Raw genomic sequence first — 22,213 nt, 5'->3', positions numbered from 1 at the left:
TTAGCAGCAAGAGCCTCAAATCAACCTGCCTGCAGTTTTCATACTACAGTGCACATCTGCTGGCTGCTTCAATAGATTCAGGCTCAAAATCTGAAGTCATACCAAAAAAACCTATCAATTACTTTTCTAGATGAACAAAATGCTGCTACCCTAACTAATACTCTGGTCAGTCTTGTAGTGAAATGAGCAAACCCAATACTATGTAGTTTTCACAACAGCACTCAGTCAATGCTCTTTACAAAAGGGCAGCACTACCACTGTTTTCAGTGACACTCCTTTGAGGGAGCCTGGCCACCATGCTCCCAAATTACACACACGCAGTCACCACTCAGGAGGCTGATTCATCTTCACATTCTCATGCATGCAAGCATTACTGATGATTAGCTGAACCTGGAAAACTGGCATGGACAGCTATATTCTACTATCAATAAACCTATTAAACAAACCTGACTTGCTCTGCACATCTGATGAATCAGGACAGGCAGCTAGTTGCACAAGAATCCACAGAAACCAGCACACAAACAGCCTTGACAGTGCTCTCCACATTCACCAGCTATCCTGGTTAATGACCAATACTGAAGGCATAGTATCCTTAGATAGAGATGCTATCTCTAGGTGTTTCTGTTGAACAGCTGCAATAATGATACAGACATTTTTGGCATAGTCTGATATGCTCATTGTGACACATTTCTGATCAAATGTGCAAGAAGAGTGTTCAAGTTTATTTCAGCACACAGACACTTGAGTGCCTTCATCAGGCAGATTCAACTGAAGCTTCACTGCCAGTGACTAAACTTGCTTTAATAAGTTATCACAAAGATCAAAACCACAGTAAGCACCTGCCTTGACACTTAGCTGAAGAAAGGCTCCATAGCCCTGGCAAGATCTTTAAGTACATCACACACACTTTAAAAAAGCAAGAAATCAGCAATGAAGCACTGATTTTGCTGCATGCTCTGCTTTAAGAGGTGGAAGGAAAAAGCCTCTCATCTTTTGCCTGAAATAAGTGAACTCGACCCTCAAAATCTCCTCCATTCTATGAACTTCCAAGTGGACTTACAGCTCTCCTGGAGTAGCTTTCAAACAACGAAACAAAGCTTTGATTAATCAGACATGTAATAGCAAGCTATCTAGATACTCATACTTTTATTTGTAACCATGTCTCTGGTATGCTCTACCTGTACTTTATGTATTATATCCTCAGAGCAGGATCACTCACTAAAGCACTTTTACTGTGGCTACCTGAAACTTAACAGCTTTCTGTGTACCCTTGAAATTCTTACTTGGGCATAAAACAGAAGTCAAAAGAGAAACAACACAAACCATGATCAATTAGACCAATCACTAAGAAAGAACAGTAGCCACATTGATAGAACTCCACTTTGATTTAGGGTGCTATCTAATAGGTTTATTAACAGTTTCAACAGACTATAGCTCCAGACTTTATCTTTCTTGGAAGACACTACAATAGAAGCCACAGTAGAGACTGCCTTGTCACAAGAGGTACAAATACTTGCTGTATAGATGGAGAAATAAAAGGACAAATCTAGTTGTCTAAAAGACAATTCACTGTACACATTTTATTTACAGTTTTGTACACTGTCTTAGTATGAATGGGACCGCTTTTCTACTTGAGCCATTTTAACCAAAGCAAAATAACCTAAGTAATACAAAGTGTTAAAATACAGCATAAGATACAAAAACAGACATACTATTTCTAGTAAGGAATGTAAATTATGGTGTTACATTAAAAAAAATTCCACATTTATGTTCAGGAAATCACACAAAAAGATCACTGATTTGACTGAAATGCATAAATTTGTAGCAAAGCTTTGATGTTACAAAAAACCCAAAAAATTACCAAAGAATGCACAAAATTAACGTTTATTCCACCTTTGTCATATTCCCAGATTCTTCACCAAATGTTACATGAGCAAAAACAACTGAAATCAAAATATCACTAATGTTATCAAATAGGGAAAACAAATAAATTAATCTAGCAGCCATCAGCAGAGGTTACAGCAAAGATGATGCTGTATAAAAAAATTGCTAGAAAACTGTATGCACCATACTCTTTTTCCAAACCAGCAAAATCTTACTGCATACAATGCAAATGTAAAACAGAGTAATTTCCTGCAGGTACAGAAATGCAACTTCTTTTCTGAATACTGTGGATAAACAAATTATTTTTTGCAATAGTAATGTTTCTACCAAGCTATTACAGAGTGGGCCAGAAACACACTTATGGATTTGGGGTTGAAGTGTACTAAAATTCCAATTGGTAACGGTTACTTCAGCCAAAATAGAAAAATTGAACATAGAAGTACAAGACAAAGGCGAATGAGACTTCTCACAAATCTTAGCAACATTTAGATGGAAATCAAATTTAAATGTAGTCCACTCTGCTTTTGAAGAGGCTTTGGTTCAGCTCCCAATCTCGATTGCTTGACGCAGTCTCCTATGAAAGAATACTCAGAAGGTGTCGTCTTAAACAACAAACCTATTTTTAGTGGTGGAGCCGCTCTTAGTAGCTGTGTCTGCATGGGACTGATAACCAATGACTATCTTTGGAGGAAGTCCTAATCTTTCCTTGTATACTCTCCTGGAGAGGAAAAGAAATAAAACAACAGTTTAAGACAAGTCCTTAGGAAGGAAATAGTATCAGTACACCTGCTTTTAAGATCTGTGGATACCATAAAAAAAAAAAGCTGCCTATTTAGAAAAATTTCTCAAATATGAATACAGGACTTGAAATATGATTTTTCTAGTGTATTGCATCTAAAACCCACTTACAGTTTTGTAAAATGACTTAGCACATATAGTAGGACAAGCTCTTGCAAAAAATAATTAACATGCCTAAATAAATGCAAATGCAGGGATTTTATACTGCATTCATGTAAGTATCATTAATACCAGAAAGCTGCATTTCTACATACAGAAACAAAACAGCTATGAAGAACTCAAAGTTCACAATTCCAGACTACTGAGATGATAAAGTTACCTGAACCAAAGAAAACAGCAATTCCCTGGAACAGTCAATTTTAATCACCCCACACACTGTGGCTACAGAGAGTTGCTGTCTTTCCTTTAACTACTGATAGAAAGCAGAGCCCACAGACCTGGTCACAGGCACCTTACCCAACAGAAGCTTTAAGAAAAGCAAGCTTGGATCTTACATCTCAAGACAAGCAGCAGTACAAGATGCAAGTCACTAATGGCCACTCCTGTCTGGAGTTAGGGTAATAATAGGAGATAGCAGGCAACATAACTTACCTTGGTCCTTGTATCAGTTTGCAAAAATCTTAACTTTTTCACAGTTCTCTAAAGGAGTCAACTCCTTAGTTAATGGTTAATACCATCCTAAAATGCTGTCTGATGCCTACAAGGTTTATTGCAACATTCTGGTAGTAGAAGATGAATATCATTGCTTTGCTTGTTTATTATTAAACACTTACCATTGAAGCCTGAAAACATGACTGTATAATAAAAATGTTAGTAGAAGGCAGACAAATTCTTAAAGGCCCAAAAAAGGCATGTCAAAACAGTCATCAGGAAGTAAAAAAAGTAAGCTGCTATGCCTGACAGTTCAAGTTTGACTTAAGACAGAAGCACTAAGCCAAGAAAATAAACATTTTCATTGGTTTGCATAAGGTAAATGGCCGACAATGACAAATTTAACAGCACATTATTCCAAAGCATCAATAGTACAGAATAAATACTTGTGCAATTAGTAATTGTAATCACATATTGCTGCAAATAGTAACTGTGAAATTAGCAATACTTGCTATACTCTAGAGCAGAACATGCATTTTCCAAAGCACAGGTTAATCTGAGAACTACTGTTGCTTACTTAAAGTCTACAGCATGCTAGTACACAGGTCAAATAGCCCACGAATCTCAGCATTGATTTATCTGTACCTAAACAGAGGCAAAATGTAAGAAAACACCTGTAGAGTTTCACAGTACATCACTGTACAGCTTTCTTTTTCCAAATTTAAGTACATCCTTCTGAGCTTCAGATTTGTAGCACCTTTCCATTCCTATCTTATTTGTAAGCATCACTTTCCTGGAAAAACATCTTATCAATGCTCTACTCTGACTGCCCACCTTTACAAACTGGCAGGCTGGAACAGATTGCACATTACCTACAGTTGTTAATTACAATGCCTCATTGTGAAATGAGAATTTTTGCCAAGATTTGTCTACGGGCATGTGTTAGTAACTACTCTGTAGTGCTGCACTACCTTCACTGTAGTTTTGAAATGAAGGCTTTAGCACCATTTGGCACAGTTACTTAAGCTGGGCATGCAGCCCTGCACAGGCTGCAGTTGCCTGAAATGCCTCCCGTCTCTAGCCAACTGCTTCACATGCAGTTGCACCTCACAGCAGAGGCACCGATCACGTTACTTACCCTATATGCGTAACAGCATCCTTGTTTTCACATTCAGTTGTCCATATTGCTATTTTATCACCCTTAGTTCTAACATTAACAACAGCACCACACACATCATCACTGTAGTCATCAAATGACTCCCCAATAAGGCACAGCAGCTGTGAAAGAGAAAGCAGTTCAGAGTCAGAATCCTGTTCTGTAGGCAAACACTCAGTGTACACAAGGACTGAGGAACACATTTTACTGCCTAAAGCCACTTGCCATACAATCATTTTCTATTTATTGCAGTGTCTTCTTGAAGTTCCAAATCTTACAAGTGAACATACTCTAGTAGGGCATCTTCCTTCTATTCTGAATTTTCCATTCCTCCTCCTCTGCCACCTGCTGCAAGCTGACACAGCTGATCATTTCCACACTGCTGCCTTGCATCCCATCTTCCCAATCCAAAATAAGAGAAGAATTAAAGCACTGTATTTTTCTTTCTAGAGAACACTTAACACAGATGGACCAATCAGAAATTTTAGGTGTTTCCATCCGTTATCTAGGAAGAATCTGTTAAGGACTATTTGCACATCATGTACATAAGGTTTAACTTCAATGCTAAAGTTTATCGATTTAGAAGTAAATCTGACCACAGCCAGATGGTGCTATCCAATGAAGTGTTACTTCCTATTGACACAGCATTTCCATAAACTCTAAAGTGAACATGAATGATCCTCAACGGGAGGGTTTAATACAATGCACCAATGCAAGTGCATAAATAACACAAGATTCTTCCTCCCAGGTTTCTAGCAGTGAAGCTTGGAATTGGCCAGGAACATCAGACTGAGCAGGGTCACAGCCCTGCACAACGTGCTAGCTGTGGAAGTATGTAAAAGTCTTCAGCTTGCAACTTGAAAACAAGCAATTCTGATATTCAAAAATAGTGATTTCTTATACTTGAGACGGATTCACCTAGACTAGGTTGAATTAAAAAAAAAATCTTTCTGCCCATTGAATCTGCAAATGGACACTCGTTTCCTTCACTTCCACAGTATATTAAATACACTGCTTAAATGCTGTTATATTAGTTTTCTGGTATCTCTTATAACACTTGGAAATTCAACATGTTTGTAACTTTTCAAACAAAGCAGGTCTTCCAGTACCCATCAGACCCACAAGGGCTGGCTTACTCGAGGAAATACAAAAAAGACAAGTGTGCTAATGAATAAATCAGATATAATCAGACACGTTTAAAACATTACACCCAACTGCAGGCTGCACACAATCACTGAGTAATTCAAGCCATAAACAGTTAAGATCAAACCACACACATATGCAAGATATCAACTGTCTTAGTTCACATACAAGCAAAGATGACTACCATGCTTAATAAACACTACTTAGGTACATTTCTCATGAATGTTGCACAACAGGGAAAAAAAAGTCTTCCGAAATGAAGTCTAGTTTACTGTTAAGACCATTATATTGTAATAAAAATTTGTTCCAAAGGGGAGTTATAAAGGCTTTGATTTCTATTGCAGAAAATGGGTTGCATATAATTACTGGAATTAGAAGTGACAGGGTTGTTTTAGGGCACATATCACAGTCACCTGGGTATTTAGGCTCTGTGCCATTGTTCACTGCTAAGCAAAAAGCAGAGCCCTTTAGCCTTCAGTTTACAGAGTCTATCTACATGTTTCCAAGCCATATGTCATGGCTACTAGCAGCCAGGAGTCACATGCATTATGCCAAGTACATGCAGCATAACGTTAATTTGCTCATATGCAGTCACGCTGCCCAGTACTGTAATACTCTCTTCAAATCACAACTACAAAGAAAATCATGACATTGTGGACACCCCTGCTTTGATTCTGAAGGCCATTTCTCCCTTTCAAAGGGGTGCAATACTCTTTGCCTCTCATAAAAACAAGGACAAAAGATGAGAGATTTGCCAAGACTGCTGTGCATTGTCCTGTCTGCAATCCATGTCCCCAAATCCTAAATTGCACTAGACTGTCTTAAGATATTCTCAGTTCTTAGCCAACACATTTGTCTCTAGTACATTTATATATATATATAGAAATATATTTACCATTCAATTCTATTCCAGAGAGATAACAGCAATGGAAAAAAAGTATTTTTATGGTGTGTACATACAGGATGAATGTGCTATTATTGCCTATCCCAGCATTAAGATAAATATAGAAAAAAAAATCTGAATGTGTGTTGTTCAACAACGCAAAAACTTGAAAACTACTCACTTTTTAAAAAAGTGTTTGTAAATCAAATTTCTCTATTGAATCAGCAAGCTGCACCCAGGACAATATATTATTTTCACAATAGTTCAACAGTAATGCTCTGTACATTAAATGGGAAAAGCTTAATCTGCCCTGCAGAACTCTCCCTGTTGCTGCCTGTTACAAGGAAGTATTAGACAGCATACACCCACATGAAGGATCAGTATTGAAAAAACATGCTTCAAATACAGCCTGTCAATAAAACCCTACAGGACACTGCTGCCAAGAAGCTAGAATAGTGTAGCACACAAATACCAAATCAGTTAAATATATTTTCACACAAACATAAGGCTTCTCAGCTGCCACTGGTGCTTACTGTCTCTAGCCAGAAGCGATCAAGGTCACTTCGTCTCTGCTGCTTGTTTAGTGTAATTAGCCATCGGCCTCCTCGCTTGTTTTTTTCATCTTCCCACATGGGCTCAATCCCATCCTGCAAAGAAAGACCACAAGTTAAATCAGACTCCATCTAAAAAGGCCAGTGATAACTGGAACAGTAAGTTAAATAAGTATACAGTTGAAGATACATACAAGAATGTCCAGAAATACTGTCTCTCACCAATATCAAACTTTCAAAACAACAAGTGCAGACTAATGAACTTTTAGTTCTACAGAAGCATCACAGTCCAGACAAAACCAGTGTCTTGGCTACATGTTACATTAAAAAAAAGGCACAAGGCAAAGACAATCACTTGCTTTGCCCTGCGTGAAACCAGAATGTAGCTGCTAATTTTATCTGGAGTCCTTATTTTATGTCTTGCACTCTGTGCAAGATCAGCCAAATGCTTCACTTACACATGATTTTTTTCACTGAAACAGACACCTTTGGCAGTCTCTCAACAATTTCCTTCACACACAAGGTGAAAATAAGAGGGTTTTCATTGTTGGGGAGAAAAAAAAAAAAAAATCCAGATACACTTTCCAAACAAGACCTTATTCACATTTTGCCAGTGACCCTGCACTGAAATAAATGATTCTGCATGTGCTGATACAGCAAAGCAGTCAGCTACTTCTCCCATATCAACCAGCTATGCTGCACTTCATAAAGTAATGAAAAATGAAATGGAGGAATTCTGTTAAGAACTATCCACTAAGAATTGCACTACAGAACTTAAGGGTGAAAACCAAGCAATTAACATGCAGTATAGAGTGGTGTCATCTCACTTTAAATATAACACCCTCACTGGCAGCTGCAGAGCTTAAACTACTTCATCACCTTTAAGAGGACCTCTTAAGAGGTCACAACTGAAGGACAAGCAGTGAGAGATTGCCTAGAAGCCTGAAACAGTTGCCAATTCTATACCTGTTCCATGAAGTTACATAATTATTACCACTTGATGACAAGCAAACACAGAACAGATACACGTACTTAAAACACAAATAAAGGATTCAGGTAAAAACCCCAAGCATTATCCATAGATATCCTAATCTCTGAAGGGCCTACAGTTTCTTAAAATTCTAGTAAGGTTTCTCAGTCACCATTACCTTCTCAATCCCAAGCAGTGTCACCTCTTCACTACATAAAGCTGCTGGATCTACAAACAGTGCAGAGTCTGCTGAGGAGCCCCAGCCTGTGGCTAGGTTTTATGAGCCAAGGAGGAACCATGCACCAGCACTTCAGGGACTATTTAGGTGCTGGAATCCAAAAAGGAAGATGCACGATAGAAGCACTGCTACGAGGTTAGGATTTAGCTTAGAGCTCCAATTCATAACTCCACCTCAGCTGAGGCATATTTTCACGTACACCTTCCCATTAGCATTTCCTATTTGCTAGCCTGCACACTTACTGAGCGTGTTCTAATTGTCTATGTTGTGTGCACTTTTCTATTTCATGCTCAAGTAATATAGCATTTAACTGGTAGTACAAAAATTAACAGTACTGTGCATCTGGCTAGTAGTACCCATAAGGAAGACTTGGCAACATTGCTGCCTCCCACAGACATTTTAACTCATTTCACATCAAGTGAAATGTTTCACATTAGAAAACATTACACTTAATTGTTTGTACAAACATCTCAAACAGAATGAAGACTAATACAGTCACAGATTAAGATCTATCTGTGCTACGTGTTAAAGCTTAACTGCTTGCAATTTCAGAAGTAATGACAACCTGATTTTCAAACAGCACCTGTTTGGGACTTCCTCAAAAAAATTAACACCTTTATGACATTCCCAACCGTGTTCCTAAACATCTTAAGTGAAATATCTGAACAGTGTCTTGCTTAGTCAGGAAACCATACATCAACATCCTTAACTAAAGAAAAAAATGTTAGCAAGCCTACCTTAAAGAGCGAGTAGTCACAGCCAGGCATTAAATTACTAGAGAGCTGGATATGGTTGTATAAACTAATGGAGGGGAAAAAAAGCAGGATTAGAAACTAGGCATTGTTTTAAGGTACAAAATTCTAAAAGAATTTAAGACATATGACCAAATAGAGCCCAAAAATTAAGGGGCAATAAAGTTATTTCAGAATCAACCCTATTTCTTAAGTATTTTTAACCATATAAAAGTATCAGTATTAAGATGTTCTAGGCTTAAAGCAGCAAAATGGAACAGGAACCCCACAATTCCTTTTAAACTCATTTCCAATGCTTCTTTTAAACCTAGTTCTAAGGTTCAGAACTGAAGTTCAAAGTTATTAGAGACATAACTCACTGGGCTTTCATGGCAACAGGTTCTGTGTCCATATGTATTCCATATATTAATGAAATAAGGATAACTGTTTCTATTTCTAGGGCTACTCTCACTGCTGAGAGTTTTCTAGGAGAAATGCTCAACCTTGCTATTTGATACAGTACTCTTGGTATGAATGCTGTAGGCCTGATAATTCAAATTAAGGACTCAAAATACAAGAAAAGATGATAGAAAAATATATATTCAGAGTTGTAAATTTACAAGTGTGCAATTCAGAAAAATAATCAAAGGATTACATAGTGTCTCCTCCTCAAACAAGAAGATGCCTTTTTTCACCCCTGCACTATTAGGGTCAGACTCCAGAAAGAGGACTGCATATATTGTAGCAACCTGTAGCCCAAAACCAACTAATATTGAAGCACAGTTCAGCATCAAAAAAACCCCTGATTACTATGATGTTCTAACAATGAGAAGTCACGCACAAGAATTTATAAACACTGGTTACAAATTTAACAGTTTGCCTCTTTGAAGTTTATCTTGTCACTGAAATTTTCTCCCCAGAACAACACACCTATTTCCCACTCCAGCCACAAAGAAGGCATAATTTAACTGCTGGTGGCTGATTTTATATCTTCACTGCAGACATCTAGATTAAGCACTTTATAATTACCAAGATGCTCTCAGTTACAAAAGCTCAAAAACTCACCCTTAACTTTAGTAGTGAGCTTAAAACAATTCAGCTGCCCATCAGATACCCCACCACAGTCAGCTGAGTGACCCAGAGTTTGTAGTGACACCCACAGTAGGAAAGGCAGACTGGTTACAAGCCCAGAATCCCATTCCCTGCTAGGGCTACACCAATAAATAAAGCTCATTAAAAGGCTGAAGTATTTTTTCCTCTGGGTGCCAGTGGGTCACTGATGGGTTCTATTATTACACTCAGACCCCATCTCCCTCCATGGGGATCACATCCAAAAAAAGTATGCAACAAAAATAACCCTACCAACTCCATGTAGCATGAAACACTGAGATCAAATACATAAAGCTTTTTTTTTTTTTCCAATTTTACAGCACTTGCTTTGCTTCCATGTTTCAGTATTATGGCAGGCAAAATCTTGACTGAAGCAAGTGCTTGGAAAGCACAGGCCCATCTTCAAAGACTTTGCATTGCTGTTGGAGCCAAATCACTCTCACAGACCTTCAACTTAGAAGGAAGGTCATTTCTTCTGTAACCTCTAATGAATTTTTTCCAAGGATGCCATTAATCTGCATGAATCTCAAGTACTACGTTCCAGATTCAGGCACACTTGAACATGTGATATGAGCCAGTGGTCAGTTTAATCAAGGAGGAAGATGTGGGGCCATGGAAGTGGCAATTAGTTGGCCACCAGAATTTACAGGTTCATGTTACTATGAGACAGCTACTGCACCAATTAAATGTTCTACATGACTGTCACTTACACGTGAATATAAACAGTGTTGCGGTATTTCAGCAAGACAACAAGTATTTAAAGGATGAAAAAGTTCTCCATTTACCTTTTCTTCAAAAGACTTCACCTTCAATTTTGCAAGTATTCAGATTACACACAAGAATCTGCAGTTACCAGAACACTTCATGGGTTTTTTGACTTGGATATAAGCCAACAAATCCCAGAATTATTGTGCAGATTGAAAAATCTTTACTTACGCCCAAAAATCTTCAACAGTATCGAACTTTGAGATAAGACGAAGATTTGCTTGCCAAGTTTTGCTCTTGTCATTTTTAAAAAACCAGAGTGCCCATCTAAAGGAGAACAAAATAAAAACATCTAGAAATTAAAGTATATTAAAAATGGAATTATTTCTATTGTTATATTCAAACTAATTGTGAGCCTTAATATATTATGAGTGTGGAGGTCAGCTTTCATCAATATGCTATGTGATCAATTCTTTAAAAATCAACAATGTTTGTGCTTTCATTACAAGAAACAGGGCAGATTTTATCAAACCATTAGGTAAATATTTTAAATAGCTTTGGAATTCTTTTAAGACTCTAAGCCTCAGATATTTCTCCTTGCTGTCACTGCTAAACTGCAATCCCCTACCACAAACAACTGATCATGGTCTAAAACAACACCAACTATTCAAACTGGGCTCCCTGGCCAGTAATTTCCTTGTAAAGGTTACATAAGCAAATTGTATCACTCCAAAGCTATGTATGATATGAAAGATTCCCAAGCACTCACATACCAGGAAAGCATAAATTTTAAAATGGAAGCTGCATTAAGCTTACTAATGGCAACCATCTCAAAACCCCACAAATTGGTTGTGTCAAGTTTTAAAATAAGCCTATATGAAGACAAGACTAAATGAAAAAAATCATCTCTGCCAAGTACAAGTAACAAGACAAAATTGAACCTTTCACATTAAGAAGCTCTTTCTGAATCTAAAAAGCATCATTGCAGCAATTTAAAATGATGAAAGAGGATACCTAATGAGACATTTAATCAAGTAATTGGGGTTTTTTTCCACTCTGATCATTTCAGTAGTGTTGAAATAACTCAGAAAACTTTTAAGTCACTATGTGACTTAAAAAAATCTGTTGTTTTCAGACCCTTCCTGACATAGCAAATCTAGTTTTAAAAGTTTACTCCTTTCCAGTAACAGCCTCACTACACTTGTAAAGAAGTGTCAGCACCAATTTAATCAAGGGGTTTAGAAGAAAGGAGAATGAAAGCTGAAAGACAACAAAGAAAATGGAACACGTACAGCATAGCACTATAGGGAAGCATTGTTTTCACACTTGCTCAAAACTTAGAAAGAGAGTAAGGTATCATTTGGTAAAAGGTACCTCCCAACAATATGTACTGAGCATTTCACAGTAACTCATCAGCCCACTTAGAAAAAATTACTTCCAAACTGGTCTTTTTGAAGCTGTAAGAGGGCTTGAATTTTTCACCAACTTGGAAATATAATTTTACTGGCACCTTAATTTACCTAAGTACAAGGCAGAATGCAAGGTTTTCCAGTTCTAGTGGGTAGCAGCTTCACCTCAGTGTCAGCCTCTTAAAATACACCAGACATAAGCAACAAAAGCTCTGCCTGCCTCCAACTAAAAGCAAAGCCCTTTCCAAGTACCTGGCTGCATTTGGAAAAAGTGCATTTACAGAAGCTGAAAATCTTTGCAAGATCTGAAGAAGACTGAATATTAACATTTGGATCAGAGTCTCCTTATTTTGCAACCTCACTGCAAAACTCTTTAAAAAGAATTAACTTCAGAACTCCTAAAATACTGCTAGAGAATGTAAGGTAAGTAACAACTGTAAAGCCAAAGGCATTTTTCTATCCCTGGCAAAACTACAATCACATTTCTGCAGCATTTACCTGTTTTGTAGTGGATGTTTAATATACTGTTCAGGGCTGGCAACCTCCTGACTAGGTGCTGGCTCGGTTTTCTCCTCTTCTGCAGGTTGGGGGTTGGGAGTGGTTTCCTGTTTGAAGAAAGGAGTTATTAATACATTCCTTCTCAATTTTTATTGAAGTAATTTAAGTCTCTGAACTTACTTTAGAAAGGGTAAAGCTAAGAGTCTCTATAACTTATCTTGGTTAGAGGCTCAAATCACATCATAGAAGCACAGTTTGTACCCCTTTATTCTTCAATATCTTAACAGGCCCTGCAATAAACACCAACTGCAGGAATTCACATTCTGCTGTTCAGTGATTTGCTTCCCAAGCAATTTGTTTCCAAAATGGTTTACTATACACACTTGTCTAATTCTGAAATGCTTTTGAGTGCTATTTCAGAAATATACAATCTATGTGCACATCTACAATAAATTCAGAGTAGTAATTTCGGAATGAAAATTATTTGTATCAGCTTCTGACAGAGCATCATTTGAAACAGGTGTACAGGCTCTGTTATTTAGGAAAACATCTATTTATACAAGTAGAAGATAAAACTAAAGTTCTTAGATCTAAAAATCAGCTACTGCAAGCAGCTAGAAGTCAAGCCAGTGCATAGTTATCTTTGTATTTGCAACATCGTGAACAAAATACCCGAATTTAAATACAGATCAGCTCTCAAATTTCCAACTGAAATAAATGTACTTACTGGTTTAGTAGGTATTAGATTGATTTAAAGAGTTTTTTTCAACTTTATAGACACAGCTCTAGAAACATTAAATAGACTTTAGCAAAGTAGTAAAGTATGTTCTCTTTGCATGCAAAGCCCCTCGGGCTTGTCACTCAGTTCGAGAAGTCACTGTGTCAGGTTTGAAATTCTAATGCCTTTCCTTCAAACCAGGGAATACAAAGCTTTATTGTGAGGCCAAGTGTCCCTGCCAGTTACCACCATCCCTCCCTGATCTGCAATCCATGCTAGAATATGACCAAAACACAGAATGAGGACTGTAGCTCATTCCCAAGAGCTAACACAAAAATGCCTCTATAGCTGACCCCATGAAAGAAAAAGCACTTCAGTAGTATAAATAGAAGCTAACTACAGCAAACCTAAAGACTCTAGACATTTCCAAACGTGGCAACATAAGAGTAGCATTTAAAAATTAATTTAAATTTTGTGGTTTTTAACAGAACAAATTAACATAGGACTAAATTAAATAATGTTAAGTAATGTAATTAACAAAACAGTTTACTCCAGGCTTCCACATACATTTATCACACCAAAGCTGTTGAAAAATGGAATAAATTTGAAGTGATAACACTGTTCAATCTTCACAAGTAAGCTGGCAAACCTTTCTGGATAACACCTAAAGATTCATCTTAACAGGGATTTTCTTTTCATTATCAATATATTTAGCATTATTAGGCATGATATGTTTTACATCAGAGAAGTTACTCCTTTATGGTTGAAAATAATCAAGTATGCTTTAGTTTAACAGCCCACCTAGAAAAACAGCTCATGACATTCCAGAACACTCACATGCACCTGCACTCACAGTGAAGAGACTGAAATGCCAAGATCTAACAAGAACACTCGGCCAGTGCTTTGATTTACACAGTACAATAGCACAATTCCCTTCCTCTTAATAAAACTAAATGCTTTCTGAGGATTCCCCAAAGGGATCATCACTAACAAACCCACAGAAACAGTGTTGAACAATCTGTCACATCTCCTCCAGTGTAATACTATAAAAAGCTAAGCAGACCTAAAAAAACCCCTCAGTTCTTCAAATTCTATCTAGAAATAGAATTTCTAGTGTTACCCCCACTTTTTTTTTTGTATCCTTCAACTTTAATAACACAAAACCATCCCACTGAACAATTCCAGACAGTGCACAAAAGGACTTTAATACTTCCTCCTTCACATGATCTGTATATTACAGAAAAACAAGCATAGACAGCTAAATTTTAAGTGTGGCCCCTTTAGGGGCTTCTAAACAGAAAATTCAGTAAAGTTACATGTGGAAATACAGTAACTCTATGAGAAAAATTTTGCTGATATTCTGGAATAGCACTAGGTTTTGTGCTACAGCTTGCTTTCAGTCACAATACTCTGCAGTTGTGACATCTAATATTCACAACTGATTTACAAATGCTATTAGGAATTTTAACATCAAACAGACTCACTCTTGTTGAATGCATATGCAGAATATCTTCCAAAAACTATTTCAGCTGAGAATCTCATGTTTGCTCAGTGACTAGCTTTCAACACACAAAGACCTAATCCCAAGGGCTCCCTGGTCACTCTCCCAAAATTATCACAACTACATAAAATGGAAGAAGCAATACAAAGCCACTGAGCACATGCAGGGCCAAACTGTTTCATAATTCCTAAGGAAGGATAACATTAGGAAGGATTAAGGTAGCATGTCCAGAAAAAAAGAAAAATGCACTGAGCCTCAACACCTGCCTGGTACACTGATGATCATCCTTCACATCAACTACATGAAATTCTATTTTTGGACAAACAGAAGACATCTGACTCAGCACAAGCATTTTACTTAAGCCAGCACAATATCAAATGCCTTTAGATACTCTGAAAGCTACAGGGCATTAATGAAACTCGGACTAACCATTATTCAAGCTCCTGCCCAAAGTAGAGAAGGACAGCTCAGTTCCAAGACCTAGCTAACTATGATCTTGATCCAGGACTGTATCACTCCCCCCAAAAACTGGGACACCAGAACCAACTTTTTGTTCAGCACCAGGCTGCCTCATCAAGGATAGCAACCCAGGTGTCAAGCTGGAAGCAGAAATTATTATTAAAAATATATACATATATTATTTCTGGCTTGTCTCAGAGAAAAGTCTAAAGCAGCTAATTTTCACTTTCTTCAATTTCCCACAGCCATCAAGGAAAACAGAAAAAGAACCATTTCAATTGTTGGCTTGTTAACCATTATCAGCTCCATATCCTTTTATCTTACCTCTATCTCATTATTCTGAGTACCAAAATGAAATGCTTGTATACCAAAGCATTCTTCATTATTAGTCAAATAGAAACTATATAAGTTTCTATAAGTTCAGTAATTGGTATTTAAAGTCCATTTGAAGTCCCAGTATCCAAGAAATTTCACAGAATCCTATTCTATGAATAGCACATGAATTAATGTTACTGTCTACATTTTAGCAATTCACAGCACGAAACCCTGGAATTGCAACACTATTAACCTAAGACTGACTCCACCAGCAGTTTCTGGACTACTATATTCAGAACCCTTATAATATTTTACCATTGCTCATAACTAATGCATTCTTTAATCTAAAATTGCCTTTACACTAAGTAACCACTGATTTTGCTGCTTTTAAAACATAATAAAATAGGGTAATATTACCAGATAAACTGGAAAGCTTCACATGGCCAATCCCACTTCCCATATACAAGACAGCACATAATTAAGTGACATTTATTCACTACCCACATGGTTTTTGATGTAGGAATCAGCCTGCAGAAGTCCATGAAACATTTGCCTACTGAGCATTTAATGACTCTGTATATCTGCAATTATTTGGATTCTGACACTTGCAGATTTAATTGGTGTTATTTAGTCTTTCTCCACAGCACATAATGACCAACATATCAAAGAAAGGTGTGCACGTCACTGGGACAGGAAACAAAGAGCATTTACTCTGTAAAAACTGCTTCATCAGGTTTGTCTATTAAGGAGAACAAGCAGCTTGACTAGGTTTTACCATGGATTTTCAGATGCTGCCCAGACCACATTCATGTCATTGGATGTCTACAGAAGTTGTCTAGCAAGTCCAGTTGGAGTGCAACAACTATTGCCCAAAAAGGACATAACCTAGCACTAATTATGCACTCTTGGTAAAGGCTAAGAGAACTAATTAGTGGAAGAGGCTTTCCACATCTTCTTGTATTAAAGTTACATTGCAGAGTTTTTACCTTTCTTGTTTCAGGTTTCCAAAAGAAGAAAACTGCATGCCCCAGTTACCTGATACTTTGGGAAAAACAATTTCTACTATCTGCTGGTCCTCAAGCATCTTGCAGGTAACTGCTACAATATTACAGGTAGGGTAATTTCCAAGGCACAAAATTCAAGAGCTATTTATTTCAAAACATTCTGGACCAAAAAAACCCCAAAAAACAAACAAACAACAAAAAAAACCGAACCACACCCACAAGCAAGAATTATATCCTGTTAAAAAACCAAATGAAGTGATTTGAAAACTCTGAGGAATTAATGCACAGTGATACAAATCATATGTAGCACATGCAATAGCAACTGGAAGAGAGGTACTAAAAGCTACCTGTTACCAACTTAAAAGCTAGAAGTAGATTTCCAGACCAGGACAAAGAAAATATTTCTCCTTGTGACACGGCAAGGCCTAATAGAGAGCAACTATCATAACTGCATTCATCACTGCTTAGAACATCACAGATTTTTAGAAAGGCAATCAATGAAAAACATGAAACCTGATTTTAACTGAGTGACATCCCCTCAAATTACAACAGAAGTGCAACATACATACAGGAGAACAGGAATAAAAGACTAAGTAAAAAAATGTCACACACTTCCTCTAGGGTCAAAGGTTTTCTAGGAAATCTCAGATTTGAAAGATACAAAGACCATTTATAACCCTCTTGACTTCTGCTGAATGGGTTATGGACACTTGAAAATTCCAATCACATTTTCACCATTTAACTCACAAATTTCTAACTAGCATTATCAAATAGCTTACAAGGAATATCAAACTACCTCAGTACCTTTGTGGTTTTTGTAGCTGCCTAAGCAAGTTGTCCTTGTGCTAACATCTCTTACCCCAATCCGCACTCTGCTGCTGCCTTTGCTACTGGAGCATAGAATCTACCCACGGGATAAGTTTCCACATCTAACATTCTGTCAGTTCTAAAGCACCCAGACAAGAAAACTTCCCAAAACTGATGGGGAGAACAGTTCAGATGACTCAAAGAAGAAAAAGCCTCTAGTCTCCCCAAACACTCCTACAAGAGACCTCCATGTTTAGCAAAGTATACTTTAGCCCCCAGTTCAACAAAGCATAGAATTTTATATCTGCTGAAAATTTAAGGTATATCCAATCTTCAAAAAAGAATTTAATGTAGAATGAATGAATGGTCAAGAGAGAGGTCTTCAAAGAAAAAGTACTGGATGTACAATTGGTATGTCCAGTGACTGCAAAGAATGTCATACATATAGGTTATCTGATGAACAGCACAGAACACGAGAAACAAACACCAATTTAAAAAAAAACAAAAACCTTTTAAACAGTTAAAATTTTTCTGCCTTTAATCAGCTATACAGAACCAAGGACAACTGGCACTTTAAGGCTGCTAACAACACTTGTGTTACAGCACACTTACAACTGTACATCACACACTTATACCTTTCTAACCTCAATGTCCTATAGAGAAACAGGTTTTAAACTTGAAGAAATGAGAACTACCACAAGCTAATAAACAGTTTCTAAACTCAAGTTTAACCTCAACTATCCAATATTTCAAAAGTGAAAGACAATTTATCTGAGGAAAAAAATCACATTAATTAACATTTAAAGTCTGCATTTATCTTCCACAATGCAGGCACTCTATATCCCTTACTTAATTTTCCCCTCCACCTCCTCTAAATTCAAACTAATCTTTACAGAGCTGCCAAAAGGGACACATTTTCTCATCAAAAAGTTTTCTATGTACCTCCACACCTGCAGGTAGTACCAGCAAATGAAACACAGCTTGATTTCATATGCTATTTTTATGCATTTCTTTGAAATATGTTTAGTATTTTATATGCTGTGTGAAATGCAATTATTCAAAATTGCTTTCAGTAAAGTGTTTATCTCAAAAAATTTACAAGATGTACAACATACTCCTCTTAGAGGAAGCACCATAGTCAGAAATGTTATTTACAATTCAAAAGCTTATGATAGATACTCTCAATTATTAAACAGCATCAAAGATACATCTGTCCTCTATCATTTTAGAAAAATGCAATGAGAAAGCAACTGTGTTCACAAAACTGCAGTTCAATGCTGTACTGACTTCAAACAGAGCAGGTCACCGAGTTTTACAGCAGAAAGACCCAGCAACAAGAACAAGTCTAAAGTTGAATTAAACTTACATGCAAATAATACTAAATAAATACCTTTCAGCCTACACTGAATTTTAGGAGCTATTATGAACTCTCCAGAATTTTAAGGTCCTACACTATGTTTGTAACCCCTTGAGATAAGTTTCATTTAGTTTTGAAACCCACTTATGTATAATTACCTTCTCAAGCAAGCACTTTTCAAAAAACACAATTGAAATGTCATTGATGTATGCTAAAAAAAAAGTGTTAAATTTACAAGAATTACATTTATAACAGTAATTGCCATTAAGCAAAAAAATAAAAGAACCATGATGCAATTTCCAATTTGCACAATGAGGGCTTAGATTTATATGCACCTAGAAGTTATGGGCTTTGTGCAGCTACATTTTAAAATCATCTCTGGTAAACTGCTCTTTACTAAAGCATTACTACTGACTTTGTGAACTTTTGCATGGTATTATCTGATCATGTTTAATCCTCAAAGGCTATATGAGCACCCTAACAGGCGACACTTCTGCCTATTCTTAAAAATTAGAGTATTTTAAAAAGAAAAACCTAGACATCACAAGAAAAACGGAGCATTTTAATCTATCAGTGTTGCAAAGGTTTAAGTCTTCCCTACAGTGAAGTAAACCACAGTGCAATTAGTCTGTATTTATTTAGAATAAACTTGCTTTTTTGACAACTAATATGGGAGTCTCTACAGAACTCTAAACTCAAGTTTCTGTATTTGTTAACAGTCTGAAACATTTTTCAAGTCTCTTAAAACTTTCAATGTATGTTACTCTTGAAATCATGACAGTACTAGAAACATCACTGATCTAAGCAGAAGCTTGTATTAAAAAAAAAAACAAACCAACCCATACTCAGTTGTATTTCCCAAGACACATTCTCCCACCAGGAAAGAATTACAGATGACACCTCTACAAACCTAGGACCAGACTGCAGGTGAGCAACAGAAAGGCCACCCTATGATCAAGAGGTGTAATTAAATTGCTCAGCTGCAAAACACGCACACTGTGCACCTCGGTCACTGTACAAGTCTAACTTTGGGCTTAGGTAGGAGAAGTCAGCCACCTACAAGGACAATAAACAAAGACTGTCATTTACTTCAATTTGAAAATAAGCAAGTATGGGTAGCAGCTGACTCCTGAATGCAAACACACTGTAGCTACAGCAGAACATTCACCAACCGCATTAATTAAATTGCTGTGAGTGTTGCCCCATCTTCTACTTTTAGGGGCTCAGCACAACTGCTCATGGTGAACTGCATCTGGGAAATCAATTTTGCTGGGACATATAACAGCAAAAACAATTATTTACTTTCTGCTACATTAGGCCCAGATCTACCTTAATGTGCAGATAGTGTTAATGGAGAAAACGGTGCAAAGACAATTTTTGTGCCGGCAGCACAGCAAAGAAAGCGACAAGGCCCAGACCTTAAGAGTAATTTCAATTACTTGTGGCTGTATTACCAATTATTTATCACCATTCCTGCTAAGCTCCAAAATCACCATGCAGTGCACTGAGAGGAAGCCCTCATCTTCAGATATGTGGACACAACTCAAAGATTGGATTATGGATGTGAAAACAAAGAGCTGAACACTGGCTGAAGAACACAGGAAGGGTGCTGCTGTTGGTCTATCTTGCACTCTTAATAACTGACACTCTCCCTGCACAGAGCTGCTGTCACGCAATTTAATAATGCTGACCCACTTCAACCTCTGCCTCATAGGCAAAAATATGGGGTTTGGTTCAGAGGAGAAAACCACTGAGGGAAAAATCAGTGTCCCTTACACAAAAGGGAGAAATTAGTCTTTATTTAAAACCACTGATTTTAAAACTTTTTTCGCTCTGTCTAAATGTTACAAAGCCTCTCCAAACACCACACTAGCTATTTATTCACAGCTGGTAAGCACAGCAGCAAGAGACCAGCCCTCCTTAGCTGTGTTTTCTTGAAGCCCTAACAGAGTCTTCTGCTGTCCTCTCCTCATGATACACAATCATGTGGGATTAGAATAACAACTGTACTTGGGTCACTTTCAGCTGCTCCAGCTCATTATGGAAGTGCAGGCTGGGGCTACGTTTGTAAAACCAAGCATAATAACATGAACATAACTTTTATCACCTGGAAAATAAAAAAGAAAAAAAAGAAGCACTGAATTATCATGAAAGGTCTGAAAGAAACCCCAAACCCTCGAATAGAAGATGACACAAGCCGGAAAAGACGATTTCGTTTGCCGAGTCTCCCCAGCAGCGCATCTGTGCCTTACGGAGGCCGCGTTCCCTCACGGCGGCGCCTCTCCCGGCGTGCCGGGATCGCGGCCCTCGCCCGCAGCCGGAGGAGCCGCCCCTCGCCGCCCGGCCGGCCGCGGCGGCGGGAACCAACATGGCCACCCCCACCGCGCCACATGCGCCGGGCGGGCCGGGCGGCCGCCGGGGCCGCGGGCGGGGCGCCACACAATGGGCGCCGCCGGACCGCGGGCCCCGCTCCCGCCGGGCCCTACCGGAGCCACGGCCGCCGTGCCCGGGCCGCGGTGCCGGCACAGCCACGGCGCCCGCCGCCCCCTCCCCCGCCCCGGCCCCTGCGAGCGAGCGTGCGCTCCTCGCCGGCCTCCCCGGCCAGCCGCCTTCTGCCTGCCTGCCTGCCCGGGCGCCCGCTGCGCCCTCACCCGTCGCGGCCGTCGGAGCGGCGCCTCGACGAGGAGGAAGAGGATAAGGATGCGCTGGGAGGAAGGCAAGGAAAAGGCGGGCGGGAGAAGGGAACGCGGCACTCACCGGCTCCACCGCCGCCATCTTAGAGCGCTCGGATCGCGGACGCACCGCGGGGCGGGGCGGGGGCGGGTAAAGGCCCCGGGCCGCACGCGATTGGCCGCCCGGTGGCCACGTGCGCCCGGCGGCCGTTTGGGGCGCGGTGCCCGCCGGGAAACGTAGTCCTCGAGCGCGGGGGCCGCCGGGAACCCCTCCCACTGTCGCCCGGGCAGGAAGAGGCGGGCGGGTGCGGGAGCGCCCTCTGGCGGCTGCTGCGGGAGCGGCACCACGCGCCCGCCCGCGCTGAGCGCACGGGGATCCCCCGAGCTCCAGAGCCGCTTGTGCACGAACACAGCGGGTGTGCTGCCCCGTCCCCCGAGCACAGCGGGTGTGCTGCCCCGTCCCCCGAGCACAGCGGGTGTGCTGCCCCGTCCCCCGAGCACAGCGGGTGTGCTGCACCGTCCCCCGAGCACAGCGGGTGTGCTGCCCCGTCCCCCGAGCACAGCGGGTGTACTGCCCCGTCCCCCGCACACAGCGGGTGTGCTGCACCGTCCCCCGAGCACAGCGGGTGTGCTGCCCCGTCCCCCGAGCACAGCGGGTGTGCTGCCCCGTCCCCCGAGCACAGCGGGTGTGCTGCCCTGTCCCCCGAGCACAG

General features: G+C 39.4%; 1 protein-coding gene across 1 annotated transcript; it reads right to left on the bottom strand.

Annotated features, from left to right (window-relative positions):
- Window positions 1-1,550: 1,550 nt before the first annotated feature.
- On the bottom strand, window positions 1,551-21,695 carry EIF4E (eukaryotic translation initiation factor 4E). Its single transcript, XM_079307106.1, has 7 exons — window positions 21,586-21,695; window positions 12,668-12,774; window positions 10,992-11,087; window positions 8,952-9,015; window positions 6,989-7,102; window positions 4,412-4,551; window positions 1,551-2,602 (listed from the first exon to the last, which is right to left on the bottom strand). The coding sequence occupies exons 1-7, from the start codon at window positions 21,601-21,603 to the stop codon at window positions 2,488-2,490; spliced, it is 654 nt and encodes a 217-aa protein (XP_079163232.1). The 5' UTR covers window positions 21,604-21,695; the 3' UTR covers window positions 1,551-2,487.
- Between the last annotated feature and the right edge of the window lie 518 nt (window positions 21,696-22,213).

The sequence above is a fragment of the Erithacus rubecula genome (genome assembly GCF_903797595.1).
Source record: "Erithacus rubecula genome assembly, chromosome: 5".
NCBI lineage: Eukaryota > Metazoa > Chordata > Aves > Passeriformes > Muscicapidae > Erithacus > Erithacus rubecula.
Note: the sequence above shows the minus strand (reverse complement) of the source record. Positions and strands in the feature narration are given on the sequence as shown.